Source organism: Bombus huntii, chromosome 17 (assembly GCF_024542735.1).
Source record: "Bombus huntii isolate Logan2020A chromosome 17, iyBomHunt1.1, whole genome shotgun sequence".
Classification (NCBI taxonomy): Eukaryota; Metazoa; Arthropoda; class Insecta; order Hymenoptera; family Apidae; genus Bombus; species Bombus huntii.
In genome coordinates, this window is record NC_066254.1 from 852,093 (window position 1) to 871,029 (window position 18,937).

At 37.2% G+C, this 18,937-nt stretch overlaps 1 protein-coding gene across 2 annotated transcripts in view; it reads left to right on the plus strand.

The window, feature by feature from the left end:
* LOC126874980 (putative fatty acyl-CoA reductase CG5065) overlaps nucleotides 1-18,937 on the plus strand; it is a 672,215-nt gene that overhangs the window by 612,372 nt on the left and 40,906 nt on the right. Inside the window, exons 1-6 of one of the 2 annotated variants that reach the window (XM_050637561.1) lie at nucleotides 1,412-1,727; nucleotides 1,816-2,132; nucleotides 2,232-2,479; nucleotides 2,709-2,892; nucleotides 3,169-3,354; nucleotides 3,448-3,702. In XM_050637561.1, the coding sequence (XP_050493518.1) occupies nucleotides 1,482-1,727; nucleotides 1,816-2,132; nucleotides 2,232-2,479; nucleotides 2,709-2,892; nucleotides 3,169-3,354; nucleotides 3,448-3,702 (1,436 nt within the window). In that variant the 5' untranslated portion in view covers nucleotides 1,412-1,481. Of the gene's footprint in view, nucleotides 1-1,411; nucleotides 1,728-1,815; nucleotides 2,133-2,231; nucleotides 2,480-2,708; nucleotides 2,893-3,168; nucleotides 3,355-3,447; nucleotides 3,703-18,937 lie in introns of those variants that run through there. The other variant, XM_050637559.1, reaches the window with a different exon arrangement.

Consider the following 18,937-nt stretch of genomic DNA (forward strand, 5'->3'; position numbering starts at 1 on the left):
CCGGTATCAAAACTAACAGGGCGACAAAACTATTCGGATATTGGAACAATCATGTTCGTATGAAATTTCATTTATTCAAATAAAGATCAAGATTAATTCCCTTAAGTATCTATGGAATCTATATCTTCTTGGCTGTCAAGTCACATAATTCCTTCAACATAATTAACTGCAAAGAGCTACATTCCTTTTATACTGTGAGTTATTGAGTCCATTTGTCGAATACCACGCGCGGTTCATCATGACAAGGTACCTCTTCGTTACCATTTCTTTTGCCGTTTCACAGAGAAACCAGTTCATTGTATCAGTACTTCTGACGTCTGCTGTTGTGGCTTCTACCAACACTATGTATATTTGTTAATTCTATTGCACTTACACCACTTTCGAGTTTTTGTTTTGTTCTGTTTCAATAGCTAGAGTACTATTAGTTTCATACTACAGTTTCATAATCAGAATTCACTGAACCGAATAAGGGAAAGAATATATTAGAACACATTGTATATGAACGCTAATAAAATATATATGCAGTACATATTTCAAACAGAAGAGGCATCCGCTATTAGGAAATGTTATGTTCAGATAATAGATAGATCCGGTATCGGGATAATCGGATAATGGATGCTCGAAAAAATTGGGAGGGGGGGGGGTCTACTTATTCAGGGTGTTTCGTTACAGAATCTTCATGCTAAAATGAAATGAAAATGGAGAATAAAATAATTACGCTTTGTTTTTTACACGAACGCGACGTTTTCTAAGAAAAATCATCGATTATATATTATACCTGTCTACTCACTGAAATCTGCAACGACATATCGGAAATTTGCCTCCTTGTCTCCATAAATAATTAATGAATGAAGAGAAAATAGAAAATATGTCAATACAGTTTTCACATACGTACGCGTTCACGAGTGATGACAGAAAAAAACACATACACATTAAGTATTCACGAGGAGCTACTAAATGTGGGCTAACACTGTCTCGCATGAACCACACGCATTTTCCACACAAATTACTGATCACGGTATATTACAATACTCACAAGCATACACATGAAATAAAAAATAAAGACGTCAAATGAAACTACATAAGGATTGTTTAAACTTAGACTCGAAATATTAATTAAAATATCGTTTTATGGAGTAGTGTGCAATAATACAAATTAATGTACAGCCACATGAGAAATTATATTTACTGCGTCGCATAGCTCTTTCAACTTTTCTCTTTATTTGATGAACGACTTCCCCACATAGAAATATATTTGTACATTACACTGGAAGCATCGTTGACTTAACGCAATTATTTGATTCATGCATAAGGAAAACCATAATTGTTGAATTACGTAGATTTCTTTAGAAGGTAATATATAACAAAATCCCAATTATAACTAATATGGTATATTATTTACAAAACGTTTCCACTTACTGTTTGTCGGGAATGCCAATCTATGGTAAATATTGGAACTGAAAGTGTGAAGATCCTGAGACATGGATATAATCAATAAAGAAACGAATGAAAATGGGACCAATGAAGGATTGAATAAGACGAATTCGCTCGAGGAATTCTACTCTGGTAGTGGGATTCTTGTGACTGGAGCAACCGGTTTCGTTGGAAAAGGTCTCCTCGAAAAACTGATCCGCATGTGTCCACGCATCGCTGCCATTTTTATACTAATTCGTCCAAAAACTAACGAAACGATAGAACAACGATTTAAGAAGCTCACAGATGATCCCGTTCGTATATAATACTTGTTTCCTTCAATGTTTAAGCCTGTCAGGAGCCAAATTGATTGACTGTCATTTCTGGAATTCTCGTTTTCAGATTTACGATAACATTAAAGCGAAACATCCCTCAGTTTTGAGCAAAGTTTACCCCGTGAAAGGTGACGTGAGTCTGCCAGATTTAGGTCTTTCGCGAGAAGATAGAAATCTGTTGTTAGAGAAAGTAAACATAGTGTTTCACTCCGCGGCCACTGTGAGATTCAACGAACCGTTACACGTGGCTGTTAATGTGAATACAAAAGGTACCGCCCGTGTCATCGAGCTTTGGAGCGAACTAAAGCATCCGATTAGTTTCGTCCACGTCAGCACAGCTTTTAGTAATGCGAATCTACATGAGATTGAGGAAAAAGTTTATACGTAAGAATAAGTTACGCGTAAACATTGTTCCATGGTTTATGAATATTTTAATTCTAATTATAGCGTGAAGAATATGTGCACTTATTATTAATTTTGCAGCACGAGTTTGAAAGCTTCAGAGGTGATCGATATGTGTGACAAATTCGACAAAACGTCGATTAATGAAATAGAAAATAGGATTTTAAAAACATATCCAAACACATACACATTCAGTAAGAATTTAGCAGAGCAGATTGTAGCAAGCAAGTGCAAAGATCTGCCAGCTGCGATAGTGAGGCCAAGCATAGTTGGTGCCTCTTTGGAAGAACCATGTCCTGGTTGGATACAGGGTACTTCTGCATTTACAGGTACTTCCATAGATATTTTTCAATAGTAATTGTTCAATACTCGTCACATTTCGGAAAGGTGGAGTTAATCTGTTGTTAATCTAAAATGAAAGGATTTCCACCAGATCATCATTATTATAGTTCAAGTTTGTTGTTGTTCACAATTATGAAAATTCATTCCAATCTATTTAGTGCTACTTCTGATAACCGAAACTCACAAATAATTTCTAAACCAATTTTATGTTACCAGGTATTTTTCTGCTAATCAGTAAAGGATGTGCAACAGCGATACGAGGTAGGAGAGATGCAAGATTGGATGTAGTGCCTGTCGATTTCGTAGTCGACACGATAATATGTACTGCATGGCATGTCACGCTACAACGTGGTCACGAAGTTAAAGTTTACAACTGCACGAGTAACGCTAACCCTTATAAGTAAAATTTATTACGAATCTTTTTCAATTGATGTAATTCGATTGTTACAGTATTCCAAAAAAATCAATTTACTTAAGTAGTGTAGACAATTCGCAAACAAACGTAGAAAACAAAAATTCATTTTTGCTCTCAATACTTCAATTTAGAAAAGTAGTGATACAAAATAATATTTATATCAATTCCATAATATTTCCCGAGGTACTCGGATGATAATAAACTTTGCATTAAGTATAATTCCAACAAATATACAAAAATATAATTATTTCAATTCGCAAGATGGGGTCAGATGAAAGATACCATGGTGAAATGCAGCATAGAGACGCCACTGAACGATACGCTATGGTACCCAGGTTGCCCAATGATAGCTAATAGATATATTTACAATGTTCGGAGTGTAATTCCGTATGTTTTGCTTGCATTCGTCATTGATATCTTTTTAAGACTCCGATGTAGTAAACCAATGTGAGTATTCTCGCGATCCTCGTACAACGATGACAATCTTTCTGGGATAATCTCTGTCTTCATCTATAATAATAATTAAAAATGATATTTCAGAATGATGAAACTTCTCAAAAATGGTCATAAGCTGTACACATCGGTAACATATTTCACCACGCACGAATGGACTTTCCAAAGAGATAATTGTTCCGACTTAGCGAGGAAAGTAAACATGTTGAACGACAGCGATATGGTCAAACTAGATTTACGGGATATGGATTGGGAGAAGTATGTTGCAATTTACCTCATGGGAATTAGGAAATTTATTCTAAAACAAGAGTTTAAGTCAACAGCCCGACAACGATTATCAAGGTGAGTATAAAAGTATCTTCGTATAAAAAAATAGAAACTTTTATAAATACATATAATTTCGGTTATTTCAGGTTATACTGGATACATCAGGTCTCCAAAATATCCGGTATAATAATTTTACTATGGATAATATTATATTTTGTGTACTGACTATATAAACGTTACATTTTCTCTTTTAACAAAAAACAATATAAATACAATTTTATGAAGAAGGGACTCATAATCCGGTTCATTTTGTCTTTTCACTCGTCTCATTTCTAAATAAATTTATATTTTGTTGAGATAAGTTAAGTTACCATGACCGCTAGTAACTACAAGCTAAGTTGGTACGACTTCTAACGACGCTCTTTTTGTCATAGAAGTCGACCACGTGTTAATTGACTAAGTGTATCCTGTGTGTTAAGACGTGATGTACGAGATGGAGAAATATAGAGAGAAAAATCGAATCTGTGTTTAATCGATTAATTATCAACCCGAAACCTACATCAGTTAACAGATTATGGGCCCACGGCAGTAAACTGCGATAATAAGGAGAATTATTTTTGAGTTCTTGCGTATTCTGAGACTATCCGAGAAGAGATCACGCCATGATCGACCAGGAGGGAATGGGACATGGAGGGATGTGGACAAGGATATGAACCCGATCCTGAGAAAGGGCAATTATGAATATTGGAAGACAATGACGGAAGCCTCGTTAGTTTTCCTGGGCTGCTGGGATGCAGTAGAACCAGGATTTATGGCAGCAGAAAGGTTGAGACCAGACTGCATGAAAATGGACAACAAAGCACGTGCGTATATTCTCCGGCATGTTCGCCCCGAGATCCACGTCAATGGACATCGTTCTATGCATGCCGGAACTGGAAACTATCGAGAAAACCCCAGCATGGATATCTCCACGTACTGCGGAAGGATGCAGGACCTGTGCGATAAGTTGTCCAGTGTAGGTATAAAAATTGAGGACCATGTTATGGCATGCTTTCTTTTGGCAGACCTCGTGGAGGATCCAAATTACGCGACGTACATGAGAGCAACAAGGATCAATATGGATCTAACCGCGAGGGTCGTGAATCCGATCTTTTACTCGAAGAAAGAAGGATCGATGCGGCTGCGGACTCGGCTAAGAATAACAGCGCAATGGCGGCCTGGAAACAATGGAGGCCCAAGCCTCAACAGAACAAAGATGGCGCGAGGCCAAAGCACAGAGACCCAAATGACCAGAAGTGCTACAAATATGGAAAACGGGGCCGCATTTCGTACCAGTTCCAAGAAGGGAAGGGAGATAAGGAGGAGCAAGACCAAAGAGAGAAAAGGAGACAAGAAGAAGACAGCAAAAAGGAGAGAGAATCAGAAGACAAATCGAGGTCCAAGGATCTTTTCTCTACGTTAGCCATCAGCCTCAGCCATCAGCCATCATCCATCAGCCTCATGGAAAGAGATAGGATCAGTTACCTTGACTCGGGTGCCTCGAATCACATGACTCCGGACAGGCATCGGTTCGTGGACTTCGCGCCTGCAATCGGACAGATAAGGATTGGTAAGGGATATCTGGAGGTTAAGAGAAAGGGAGCGATCGTTGTGAAGATGACTGAGGCCTGTGGCGGTTGGATCCTATCCTTGTCGGACGCTCTATGGGTGCCTGAATTACATATGAATCCAATCTCGATCAGGCAACTGGCAATGAAGGGTGTCGCCACAGTGTGTACGAGGAATGCGGCTGTTGGAACACATGATGATGGGGAAGTTATATTCAACTCAAGGGTAGGAGACAATGTATACTAGCTTGAGATAATACCATCTGAAAGGGACGTAGCAAACGTCTCCGTGGAGAACAATCAGGAGGTGCCTGGGAAATATGACGAAGACATTGAGGTCATTGAGGCAAAGGCATACATAAGTATTGTATCGTGGCACGACAGATTAGGTCACCTGCATGGAAATGCAATGAGAAAAATCCCTGTAAGCAGTGTGAAAGAGAACTCGATGAAATATGAAAAACTATGTGGAGTCTGCGTGAATAAAAAAATGACAAGGAAAAATAAATAGTGAATAATTTGGTAATCTCTGTTTAATTCTTACTACTGCAGCGGCACGTGACTCAACGGAAGATTTGAAACGGGGGAAACTCGTGCCTTGGAATACCAACGTTGTTTTGTTTTGGTTTGCTACTTTCAAAGATAAACGAACTTCGGACAAAAAAATATCGGCGTTATTTGTAATCGTCAAGCGGAATTACATTTGAGCTGAACAGTAGCATTGAGCGAGCGACGATTACGACCGGCATACACTTTCCGTATTTGTACTGAAATTGATTTTAATATACATTGACTATTACAATTTTATCACTCGACTCTTTAATAAACCGACATGTATTATAATCCACCTCACTACTTTTTACAATTTTCTAAAATGTTTGTAATTTGTAGTTGCAAACTTTTGTAATTCTTCCTATTCCAATATATCTACATACTGTGTATGCTTTTATATATAACTTTTATATACAGGGTGGTTGGTAACTGGTGGTACAAGCGGTAAGGGAATGATTCTACGCGAAAAAAGAAGTCGAAAATATAGAATAAAAAATTTTTCTTTTTTAATCTTTCTTTTTTTAATTTTTCTATCGAGACAACGATCTACAGTGAAATCCGTTATAACGAGACGTGGTAAAGTGCACGCGTACCGAGCGAAAATTCAAAGTCTATTTTCTCGAAAACAAAGCCTCAAACGAAAAGTTGTTATTCTATATTTTCGACTTCTTTTTTCGCGTAGAATCGCCCCCTTTCCGCTTGTACCATCAGTTACCAACCACCCTGTATATTATTTCATATAATAAATCGTAAATAATATAGGTGAAGAGTGGTGGTTAGGGAACCTGTCTGCCGCAGCTCGTTGTTCGTATTGCCGAGTGCTGTCTGATCTTTGGAGATCAGCGAATACTTTGAAAACTAACTTTCCCTTATACAAGACCTCTCTCCAGATTTACGTTCCTCCCCCTCATCAATGTCCTTGCTAGTTTTTGTTACACAATGGCGGATAACTGAGATAGACGAATGTATTCTATGCACTTTTCTTTATAAGGTATTTCGTCAGAAATACATGGTTGTACACATCTGTTTCAATTATCTTTTAATCAATCGTAAACTTCAGATATAATAACCTTTACCCGTTTTCAACCAATTGCGTATTTTGAATATATATCTGCGAGCGCAGACCCTGTCTTTACAAAACGTACTATCGTAGGTATCATGAACCATATAACACATTCATAATCACATACATCCAACTGTTGTAATCTTGGAATTTGTGAGACAAGATTCGCCTTCTCCTCTCTGATGATTCACATCGAAATACCCAGCATCTTTTCTAACCATTTCTTTTATTTCGTTCCTCTAGTTGAAATTTGGCCAGTTGGTTGAAACATAGATGTCAACGGCTTCCTGTATGGAACGTCTCCGAAATGCCAGTTCATGATGATACTTCGTGAGTCACACGTACTGATGTCTGCTCTTCGCGTCGAGGTTCAACCATGGAAACGGCGATTCCAAGATATATAACGACTTTTCATTATCTCTGAGGATAATTAGCTCTTTCATGACGTGGTCTTCCTTCTGCTTGCATCTTTAGACCTCAACGATAGCTACCTGCACTGTTTCCTTCTTTGTTGTTCATTGTGTCTTTTTGTCCCTACGAAAGATTCTTCATGACAGCCGTCAAAGAATGTTGAAGTGAGTCTTACTTCTAGGAAATCTCTACAATTTCTCTAGTGTTTAGCTTTTGGCACAACGACTCTCTTTACAGTGGTTTCTTTGGTCTTTATAACAGTTGTTACAACCGTTCATGGAGAGACGCGATCGCGAAGAAGACGCTTCAGCGAGAGGCATAAATTCACGCTACGATTCTGATAATCGACGCCGCGAATCAGTCGTTCCCCTGTTTCGATTACGATAACAGAGGTAGTTCAAATGATTGCAACACTAAATTAACAGGCTTAATATAATCATCTATTTTTAACAATATTTAAAATTATAAGAAACACGTTATAAATGATTTAAAGATGATACAATTAGTTTATTATTAGAATTCGTCTAGACTTTATGATATTCCTCGACATATTCGTTTCAATAAGCGACTTTGATTTTATCCGTCTGGGCGACGACCCCACTACGCTCGGGTCACGCCACCGTTCGCGCCTATGATCACGTATGTCACCTTCTTTGTGTAGATGAAAAGATTAACTCCACTTTCTAAAATGTGAGGAGTGTTGAACATTTATCATTAAAAAAGATTTATGAAAATACCTGTTATTGCAGAAATATTCTCTAGCCAACCAGGGCATGGTTCTTCTAAAGAGGCACCAATTATGCTTGGCCGCACTATCGCAATTGGCAGATCTTTGCACTCGCTTGCTACAATGTACATTCTTACTGAATGCATATGTGTTTGGGCAAGTTTTTAGAATCTTTTTCTTCTATTTGGTTGATAGACATTTTGTCAAATTTGTCACACATATCGATCACCTCCGAAAGTTTCAAACTCCTGCTGCAAAATTAACAATAAGTTAACATATTCTTCACGCTATAATTACAAATATTATGGTCGTAAACCATAAAACAACGTCTGCGTATAACTTATTCTTACGTATAAACTTTTTCCCCGATCTCATGTAAATTCGCATTACTATAAGCTGTGCTAACGTGGGCAAAGCTAACTGGATGCCTTAGTTCGTTCCAAAGTTCTATGACACGAGCTGTACCGTTCGTATTCACATTAATAGCCACATGTAACTGCTCATTGAATCTAACAGTGGCCGCGGCGTAGAGTACTATATTTACATTCTCTAATAGCAAATTTCCATGTTCTCGCGAAAGACTTAAATCTGGCGGACTCGCGTCACCTTTCACGAGGTAAACTTTACTCAAAACTCAGGGGTGCTTACTTTGATGTCATCGTCATTCTGAAAACGAAAATTCCAGAAATGAGAGTTAATCAATTTGAGTCCTGACAAGCTTAAATATTGAACGGAACATGGATAATAATTACGAACGGGATCATCTATGAGCTTCGTAGATCGTTTTATCGTTTCGTTCGCTTTTAGACGAGTATAAAGTATAAAGTAGTATAAAGGTGGCAGCGATGCGTGGACACGCGCCCATCAGTTTTTCCAGAAGACCTATTTCGCCGGTGTCGGTTGCACCAGTCAGACGAATCCCACTTCCTGTGTAGAATTTCTTGAGAGTATTTGTCTAATTCAAGTCTTTATAGATCCTATTTTTATTCGCTTCTTTATTGATTGTATCCATGTTTCAGAATCTTCACTCTTTTAGTCCCAATAGTTGTCTTCGCGAAAGTATCTTTTCACGTCCATTGCTTTTTTTTCTGCGTCGATGATGTTTGGGGAGGGGGGATTAGCCAATAGCACTTGTCCTATTTTTGAACGAAGGCCTCTTACATAGTCAGTCACAGAGCGCACGTATAGTCGATCGTTCATCGCTCGTCGAGTTAGTTCGTCTTTATATTCATTGCCAATGCTGTATTGAAGTTTGTTAAAAGCACGTCGAAATCTAATGTTATAATTTTGCACGCTTTCGGTTAATCCTTGCCTTATTTCTCTTAATTGATCTTGGTGTTCTCTTACTGATGCTTGAGTAGCTACGCTACGTCTTAATGCTTCGTACAGAGTTTCGAATTCGTTAATGTGGATATTGCGAATTGCCGTTGCGGCTTTTCCTAGAATTTTCTCTATTTTGATCATTTCTAATAATAACGTTTGTTCGCTACACATCATTCTCATTTGTTTTATTTCACGAATAAAATCTTCTACACCTATATCATCTTCTTCGTTTAGTATCGGAATACATTTTAATGCAATTTCAGCGTTTAGATTTCCAAAGTTTGCAGTTGTTGGATTGGACGGTTGGATGTATGTTGATGGTCTTTGTGACATAGGTGGAGATGGATTAGTATCGTGTTTTAATACTGATATGTCATCGTTAGTCATCACAGAACCGAATCCACTTGATTTTACATCTATTTGTGATCGTTTAACACGAGAGAGGTTTCTATCTAATATTTCTATTTCGTCAACGCGTTTTGTATTTTATTCGTTGGCTAATCTTAATGCATTTTTTATTATTTTAAATTGTTGTCGAAATTTTTCGTTCTGTCTCTGCACTAAGTCTAAAATTGCACTGGTAGAGTACAAGTTTACGACTAGACCGTTACCGAAAGACTGAACCCTCGATCAAGACCCAGCCTTTCTAGATGTTCGTTTATCTTATGCCTACGTGCCGAAATCATAATCCTTTGTTTTGTGAGTTGGAGTCGTATGCAAGGCGGTTCAAGTTTCCTGAGTCGGTTGGAGATATTTGTTGACGTTACAAGAGACGCGGTCTATGGTGAGCCTCGTGGCGTAACACATATTCAAAGCACTCTGTCAGGTTGCTGTTTTGCTATCAATCCAACAGCTGCAGAGCAATTACTAAATACACATACATGAAATTTGTAAACAATAAATTACAATTACAATAGTTAACAATGAACTTTTGCAATAAAAAATAATTTACAAAACGTACTTGCAAAACAGTTTTCTAATGGGACGAACGGGAGAGCATTCTCTTTACGATTCCAAAAGTTCCGTTTGGTCAAGTCATTTCCAAGAAACAGGCCGACATACATAAAGAAAAAGGGAAAATACTGTCATATTGAGGTACCTTTTTTCTTTTCTGGAGCTGGTATAAAAATAGAAACTATTTCGAACTTTTTACTGAATTTTTATGAATACAATAAAAGTTATTTTTCTCTTTTCGACGCATTTGAAAGTCTTTAATATTTTTCTTGGGAAAAATCAGAATTCAGATCTTCTTTTTATACAATTTCTATAGTATGCTTGAAGTATAGTAAGAAAGAAAGGTAGTGTATACAATATAGTTATATATAGTTATATAGGTATATATTATGTAAATCATGTTGCTCAAGCTTTGCCTATATTAATTCATTAACTTTCTTGACCCTATTGACGAAGTAAATGCAAATACATATGTAAATAAGATAACTGAGATGGGAGTATCAGATCAATGTACATATCTTATCTCACATTATGATCATGTGACATAACAGTTTCAAATCTTTTACGAGTAACGATCGCCAAATAATAACAGTTTAGACTGAATGCGGTGCTCTCAAGGCCCACGATAATACGCATAGCAATTAGCAGTCCTTGCAAGTATTTATATTTCTTTATCTTTATAATCGGATAAAGATAAAAAAGTCACTGTGGAAACTCGAAACTGGCTTCATTTGTCTGTTATCATATCGTTGATTTTCCTAAACTTTACCGGATTCATTGACCTCTTCGTAAGTAATACCATGTGCAGCAGGAAAATATTAGACCACAGTAAAAAAATGGAACATTTCATTAAAAAGAGTGAAAACTATATAAAATAATTAACACTTAGCCAACAGTGCGCGCCAGAGCGAGCTATACGTTTCCACCGCGCATTTTCCGCGCAAATTCGAGGATTAATATTCACTATTTAAAAAAGAAAGAAGTCTAAAAATTATTTAAATGGTTAAGTATATTTTGCGGTAATGATTTTATTTAACAATTTCACATATTTTTTATACAAAAAATCAAATTAAAAGTATGTATTAAAAGTATAAAAAAATATAGGTAAAATTAAAAACATCAAAGATGACTAAAGATAAATAGCACGACTTGAAGGTGAAGTTAAAAATTTATAATCCATTTTAATATTCTTTTACAATGTGGTACCGTTCGATTATAACTTTATTTAGTCATAACTGATAGTGTAACTTTTGAATTAATTTTAACACTACTAAATTGGTGTGTTTTATTATATACCGTACTTTTTAAAAGCAGACGAAGTAGTGCAATTAATTGGGAACCATCCCAGGTAAACAATAACTGATAATAACAACAAAGGAAAAGAAGAAACGATGTTTTTCACAAGAGGGCAGATCTGCCTATTCCGTTGGCTAAGTGTGATAAACGGTTGCATGAGATTCTATTTTCTCTGCTCGTTAAATTACAGTTACTATCACTTATATGCGACAAAAGAAAACGAATTTTTGTTGGTACTTTGAGGCTACAAAATTTTGTGTTAAGTGGCGTGCGGTCTCTGACAATCACACCGTGGCTAGATCCCTTAAACAATGTCCCTATGTTCTGTTATTTATTCTTTGACATTATGCCATTGACACCTCATGGTTGAGTGATTTCGATTCGCCTGCTATCGACTTAGTTCAAGTGTCCTATAGCCGCGGGTTATTTGCCTTTGTAACCGTACGAAGTTGCGTTGAAGCTATCAAGTGTGTACGTTGCGCAGAAACAGGTACGACATAGTGCAACATGTCGTATATCAGTAGGTTCACTGAAAATTATTTCACGGTAGTGTTATTGCACTACTCTGGCTCAACCCATAACCCATTCAATTCTCCTTCTAATTTACACAATATTAAATCTGATTACGCTGACGCTGACGCTAATTCACATGGATTGAAGTTTTGTCTGATATGCGAGCGGTTCGAACACGATGAGACTTTCACATATCTTTTGCATTACATGATCGGAATTTTGAAATTTTCGCATAAACATTATCCGTAAAAATATTTTCGTAAAAAGTTTTAAAAAGACCATTTTGTAGCTACAAAAAATGATGATGAACGATGTTTGAATTATGGCATGAAAATAAATTTCAAGATGAAGTTCCAACAAACGTCTCTTTTCCGTAAAACGTAACAGGTATTTAACCAAATTTATGATTATTGTTATCAAATACTTCATGCTATCACTCGTAAATATATAAATATATGTAAATATATTGTCGTATTTATTCATGCAAATTATTATTCAATTTACATCACAGATTTAATATGTATAATTTATCTTAGGAAATAATCCGTAAATTTCTGTAGCAGGAAATTTCAGTGAAGAACGCTGTTCTTTATAGTTTGTAGTGACTACAAGAATTTCAAAGCGATTTCCAGTCCATTCATATTCTTGTTTTATTAATATCACTTTTGAAGATAGATATGTAATACTACAAGCTCCTCACCCACCTGTTGAAGAATAGTAAAATTGATGCATATCTTTCGAAGTTCGTGTGTATTCTAATGTCTTTATTTTAATTTGTTTAGGCGGAAGGTGTTCGAAAGTTCCCGAGTCGGTTCATCGTTTAAAACCCGGAGACATAGATGTCATTGCCGCAATGGGTGATTCTTTAACAATCGGCCCCGGAGCTACTTCAATTTATACGTTATATTTATACATGAACATTGAAAATATAGGCATAGAAGGCAAGTCAAGGAACTTGGCGACAGTGTCTGACTCTCCCTAATGTTCTTAAAGGTGCTACATTTCTTATATCTACATTGTTTTGATTTGTGTTATTGCTATGAATGCAAGTACTTCTTTCATAGATGAATTTTCCTATATACAGGAATTCAATCCTAAATTAGTAGGTTATTCGCTTGGGGACGCTATAAGTACTGATTCAGCTGCGCAGTTAAACGTCGCCGAAAGTGGAGCTGTATCTAAAGATATGACTTTCATGACGACATATCTGGTCAATAAAATAAAGGATGCGCCGAGGAGAGATATAAACAAACATTGGAAGATTCGTATGTTTATTACAGGTGTAGTTTATTACAATAATGGAATTGGTTACAGTTCAGACAATTAATCGATGACGAGTACGAACATAATACACGGTTCGGGCAACTTTCTCGATAACTCAATCAGCAATTCATCCAACAACTAACTAACTAACTAACTCGTAATCCAAATGAAACTGCCCTTATATACTCCTGTCCCCACTTCTCGGGTCAATCTTTGTTTTTAAGGAGAGCCATATAATCATTCCATACCTCTGTCAGGTACACGTCCCTCCTGTGACCGTGGCTACGTCTAGTGACCCGCTATGTCACCTTAAACCCGAACCCATCGTCATAAAACCAGGTTGGAACATTAAAACTATTCCTTATTTTTTTTATTGCTTAAATGTAGCTATAGTAAAAGTCTGGACTAGGGTACTGGGGGTTTTCCCAACATTCCAGACGGGAAATCTCGCTGTCCTTCCTTCTCCGACATATTATATATAATACATATTTAATTTCACATAATAACACTGTATGGGAGGTGGTGTTATAATATGCATATATTTATTGAAATTAACAAAAGATTAGTAGAAAATAAATTCACATAAAATCTAAATTGTTTACCATTTATGTTCAAATATTAAAATAAAAATTACCGAAGGCCTTTATATGTTCATTAATAAGGAATGAATGTCATAATAAAATTATTGGCATTATAATTCGAGAAGTATTTCGCTGCAGTTCTGGTGAACTATTTTTAAGTGTTGATTACATTACCATTTATTTACTAAAAACACACTTCAAATGTAATTAAAAATTATAACTACAATTAAAAATGATTAGATGCAAGTATGAAATTGTACAAATTCTTTCCTTTTTGACGAAATTTATAATTTCATTTATTGTTTAATCGTTTATGTAATAGAATATACGTTTTTATGTTTTCCGGTTGATCTCGTTGATGATTGGGGCTAATGATTTTTGCATTAATACGTGTGCAACTTCTTCATGCTCTATGTTAAATGATCACAAGATAGATTTAATTCATACTCCTAGAATATTAAGAAACAATTTACCAAGAACTTTCGTTGCTCTTATACCACCACGTCACTTAAAGGGACTCGTTGCTGCATACGAAAGAAGAGAATAATTGCCGTGCTTAATTTAAGATCAAATACCGGAATATTCTAATATAATTGAGAGGTTTCTATAAGTTACTGAATTTAAGAATTATTCTCAATATTTTGTGCTTAAATACGTAATTAATTAAAGATTTTGTTATATCATACTTTATATTTAATCTTAATGATTGTGGATAAAACGGGCTGCTCTCCTGATTTTAGGAAAGTTAAGTATGTTGTGAAACTCAATATTTTTCCTATATATATGAGTGGTAAACTCATTAAGTTTCCGAAACATTTATAGAAAATTGCCATTACTACAATATTAAATCTGGCCTATAAGACAATGCATGCGTCAGTATGGTGTGACCACTCATCTACTGTTGTTGTGTGTGTATAACACATAGCTGCGACCTGCGAATTATCTCTATAACGGGCGAACTGTTTAATACTGACTTCGTTTTTTTTCCTTTTTTTACTAACCCAAAACTAGCTGGAAAATGTAAAAAAATCTTTTGAACGCACAAGTCTTACACATATTGGTGGGTGTTAAAAAATACATAAAGCCGAACCCTGTTCCTAAAAAATAATAATACTGATCAATCCGGACATCCCACCTTGAGGAGGCTGATGCCATCGGACTTTAATGACGGCCGAATTGAAAGAATAATCTAAATTCAATATGAATACACCGTTGAACACGTATCTAGTTTTACAACCTTCAGTAACTGAGTCTTGTGCATGTTTCTGAGCTAAATACGAATCTAAAAACCATTTTTTTGCTGAACGCACAGAATTTGAATAACTGAATTTTGAGAAAAAATGTGAGAAAAATTCAAATTCTAAACTTCGCAGATGTTTTGTGCTATTATAGTAGCAGCGATCAAGTTGCATTTTGGACAAAAAATTCTGTGGACTCTATGAATAAAATGATATATATTGTTATTGATAATAAATATCTAAATGTGTATAGATAATGATTTAAGGACGATTAGAACGCTTTTTGGTTAGATTTGCCAATTTATTTCAAAAATTAAAGGTGTAGAAAATATAACACTGGGAATATATAACACCAGTACGCGATAGAACAGACACCTTTGCTAAGCAAACATCGAAAAAGCTGAAAAATCATGTTTTGTTTTCAATGTAAATGCTAGACGGTTTGACAAAACGATCACTTTGGAGACACAAGAAATCATGAAATTGACAGATCGCCGGTGTCTCCTCGCGGCGTAGTTCAAACGTTTCACAAATAAGGTAAAAAGGAATTTATACTTTAGATAAGGTAGTAAAATTTATTGTACGAATCCAACAGAGTGTCGGTTCAGAGTGTTATAACAAAAAAGGTATCGAGCGCTAATTTGGTAGGGTTTTTATAGTATTCCGTTACTATCTGGTTATTATTTCGATAGCTGTGGCATGCAGGATTTCTTGTCTACCCTGTTACTGCTTCTGAGCGCGTGACAACGGTAATGGCACTCAATGTTGGCGAGTGCCTCGCCTGCCGCTCTGCAGAATGGAACCGCTAAACGCGCGAGGCCATTAGCCTGCGACATCGAGTGCCATTTTCGTCGTTACGTGTTTTGACAAACTTCTCCGCTTTTTCACGAGTTCATCCGTTCTGCAGATCATTTCACGCCAGCTATGATGTGTTTATAGAAACAGCAGATAAGCGATGGCATCACGCTGATGCTGTCACGTAAAAAATCGAAGATGAAAATAAGAAAAAGAGATTTTATTTACTAACACCTTGATTACACTAATGACAGTTTAGTTCCGAGCTCCAGCAGTGACTTTCCAAGACCGGAACTCTTACAACTTGGTCGCATACCCACACAAGTGGTTATCTTATGAAGTAGGGATGGTCTGTCGGGTCTGGGCTCTGGACCTCCTGCTGTCGCGTGGACTCCTTTGCCATCTGGTGGGTCTCCGTCTTCAGCCCATCGGTTTTGAAGTGTACTGGTCGTGACAAATTTATTGAAAACAGTTATTAGAGAACGATATAGATTCATCATTTTTGAATTCAATTCACATTAAGATCTTAGTGACGACTCAACTTTTTATGAAAAGACACTGATAAGTATTTAATATATTTGTAAACGTATATTATTTATATGTATTCTAGCCACCAGTTCGTATTTATAACACATATTTAACGATGTGACCGATACTGCATCGATGCTATCGATATGTATCTACGAATTTCAATCTCTTATCGATATATAGTGGCTCGCGAAAGTATTCGAACGCTTCCACTTACAAATTTTAATTAACAAAATGAGGTGTACTAAATTAATTTGTTAAAACAATTTTTAACAACTATTGTTAAAACAATTGTTAAAACAAAACAGGCACTCACTCCACTGGATACCCTAGGCAATAGTTCATAGCTGGAGGAGACTATAACGCCAAGCACACCCAATGGGGCAGCAGACTGGTTACAGCAAGAGGCAAAAACCTCTTAAACAGCATAATAACCAACAACCTCAACTACCTCACCACATACGAACCCACATACTGGCCCACTGACACCAACAAAATACCCGACATTCTCGACTTCTTCATAACTAAAAATATCCCATCAAGACACGTCCAGATCAACTCCTCGGCTGATCTCTCCTCTGATCATTCTCCCGTGATAGCAACAGTCAGTTCAACAATTATCGAGAATACACCTAATGGCTCCATTCACAACCAACACACCGACTGGCAGCTCTTTAGAGAAGTCTTTACACACTCAACCTCAGCCTTCACCCCACTAAAGACAAAGGAAGATATCGAAGCAGCCACGGAATACTTAAACACGAGCATAATAAACGCAATCCGCCTCTCCACACCGACAAAGCCAACTAACAGCAAACAAGAATATCCCCCATACATACTAAAAAAAATAGCAGAAAAACGTAGACTAAGGAGAGTATGGCAGACCCATAGAACACCGGATGACAAACGCAAACTAAACAACGCAACTAGAAAGCTAACCAAAATCACCAGAAATTATAAAAATGATTGTTTTCATAAATATCTCGCCAATTTGTCCCCCACAGCTGACTCCAACTACTCACTATGGAAACTCCAGGAAATTCACGTGCCCCCGGCAAATAATCCCTTCAATCCGCCGTCCGCAAGGTGGATGGGCGCGCAGCCCTATAGAAATAGCCAACCTGTTTGCTAAATACTTGTCTAAAATATTCAAAACCCATTCCTCCAATGCTGTCGCGGACGTTACTGAATACCTGCACACTCCCTTCCAACTGTCCCCTCCTATCGAACACTTCACTTCTGCGGTGATTTTAGAATCAATCAATCGCCGAAATTCCAAGAAAGCAGCAGGGCACGACCTAATAGGCAATAAAGCAATCAAGGAACTTCCCATAAAAGGGATCGCATTCATCACATCGATTTTTAATGCTATCCTTCGCCTTGAACACTATCCCAAGGCCTGGAAAATCTCATTGATTACCCTCATCCCTAAACCCGGTAAACCGATATACGAAACCAGCTCCTATCGCCGAATCAGTCTTTTACCTATCCTGTCTAAACTATTCGAGAAGATGCTCACGAATCGACTCCTTCCACTCCTAGAGAACTTGAAAACACTCCCAGATAACCAATTCGGCTTCCGAAAACAACATTCAACAGTAGAGCAAATCCACCGCATAACCCATACGATCAGCCAAACACTCGAAAAGAAAAAATATTGCTCAGCAGTTTTCCTAGACATCCAACATCCATTCGACAAAGTATGGCATGAAGGGCTACTATACAAGCTTAAAAAGATCCTACCCCACCCCTACTTCTCCATCCTAAAATCATACCTAACCAATAGACAATTCATGGTTAAATACCTAGACGCCACTTCCGCAACATTCCCAATAGAAGCCGGCATACCCCAAGGTAGTGTCCTCGGACCCCTACTGTACTCCATCTACACTGCCGACTTACCTATATCAAACGAGATAACAATAGCGACATTTGCAGACGACACAGCGTTATTAGCTACCCACGCAGACCCGGCGATAGCCTCATCCACTCTCTAGCGAAGTCTCGACTCCATGGAAAAGTGGTTTCATAAATGGGGCTTCAAAATTAATGAAAAGAAATCCTCGCATGTAACCTTCACGCTCCGAAAACAAACCTGCCCCCAGGTCACCATCAACAATGCAACAGTTCCTAGCAGGGACTCAGGCCGATACCTGGGCATGACCCTGGACAGGAGACTAACGTGGAAGAAACACATCTCAGATAAAACGAAGCAACTAAAGGACAAACCTATTGGCTCACGGGCCGACGCTCCAAACTGAACATACAGAATAAAATTACCCTCTACAAGACCGTAATAACACCTGTCTGGATCTACGGAATCCAACTATGGGGAACAGCAGGTAACTCCGACATTGAAATACTTCAACGCTTCCAATCGAAAACGCTAAGATACCCACAGTCAAAGAGGAAATAGCAAAATATAGCGACAGATATAGCAAAAGAGTCAACAAACACCG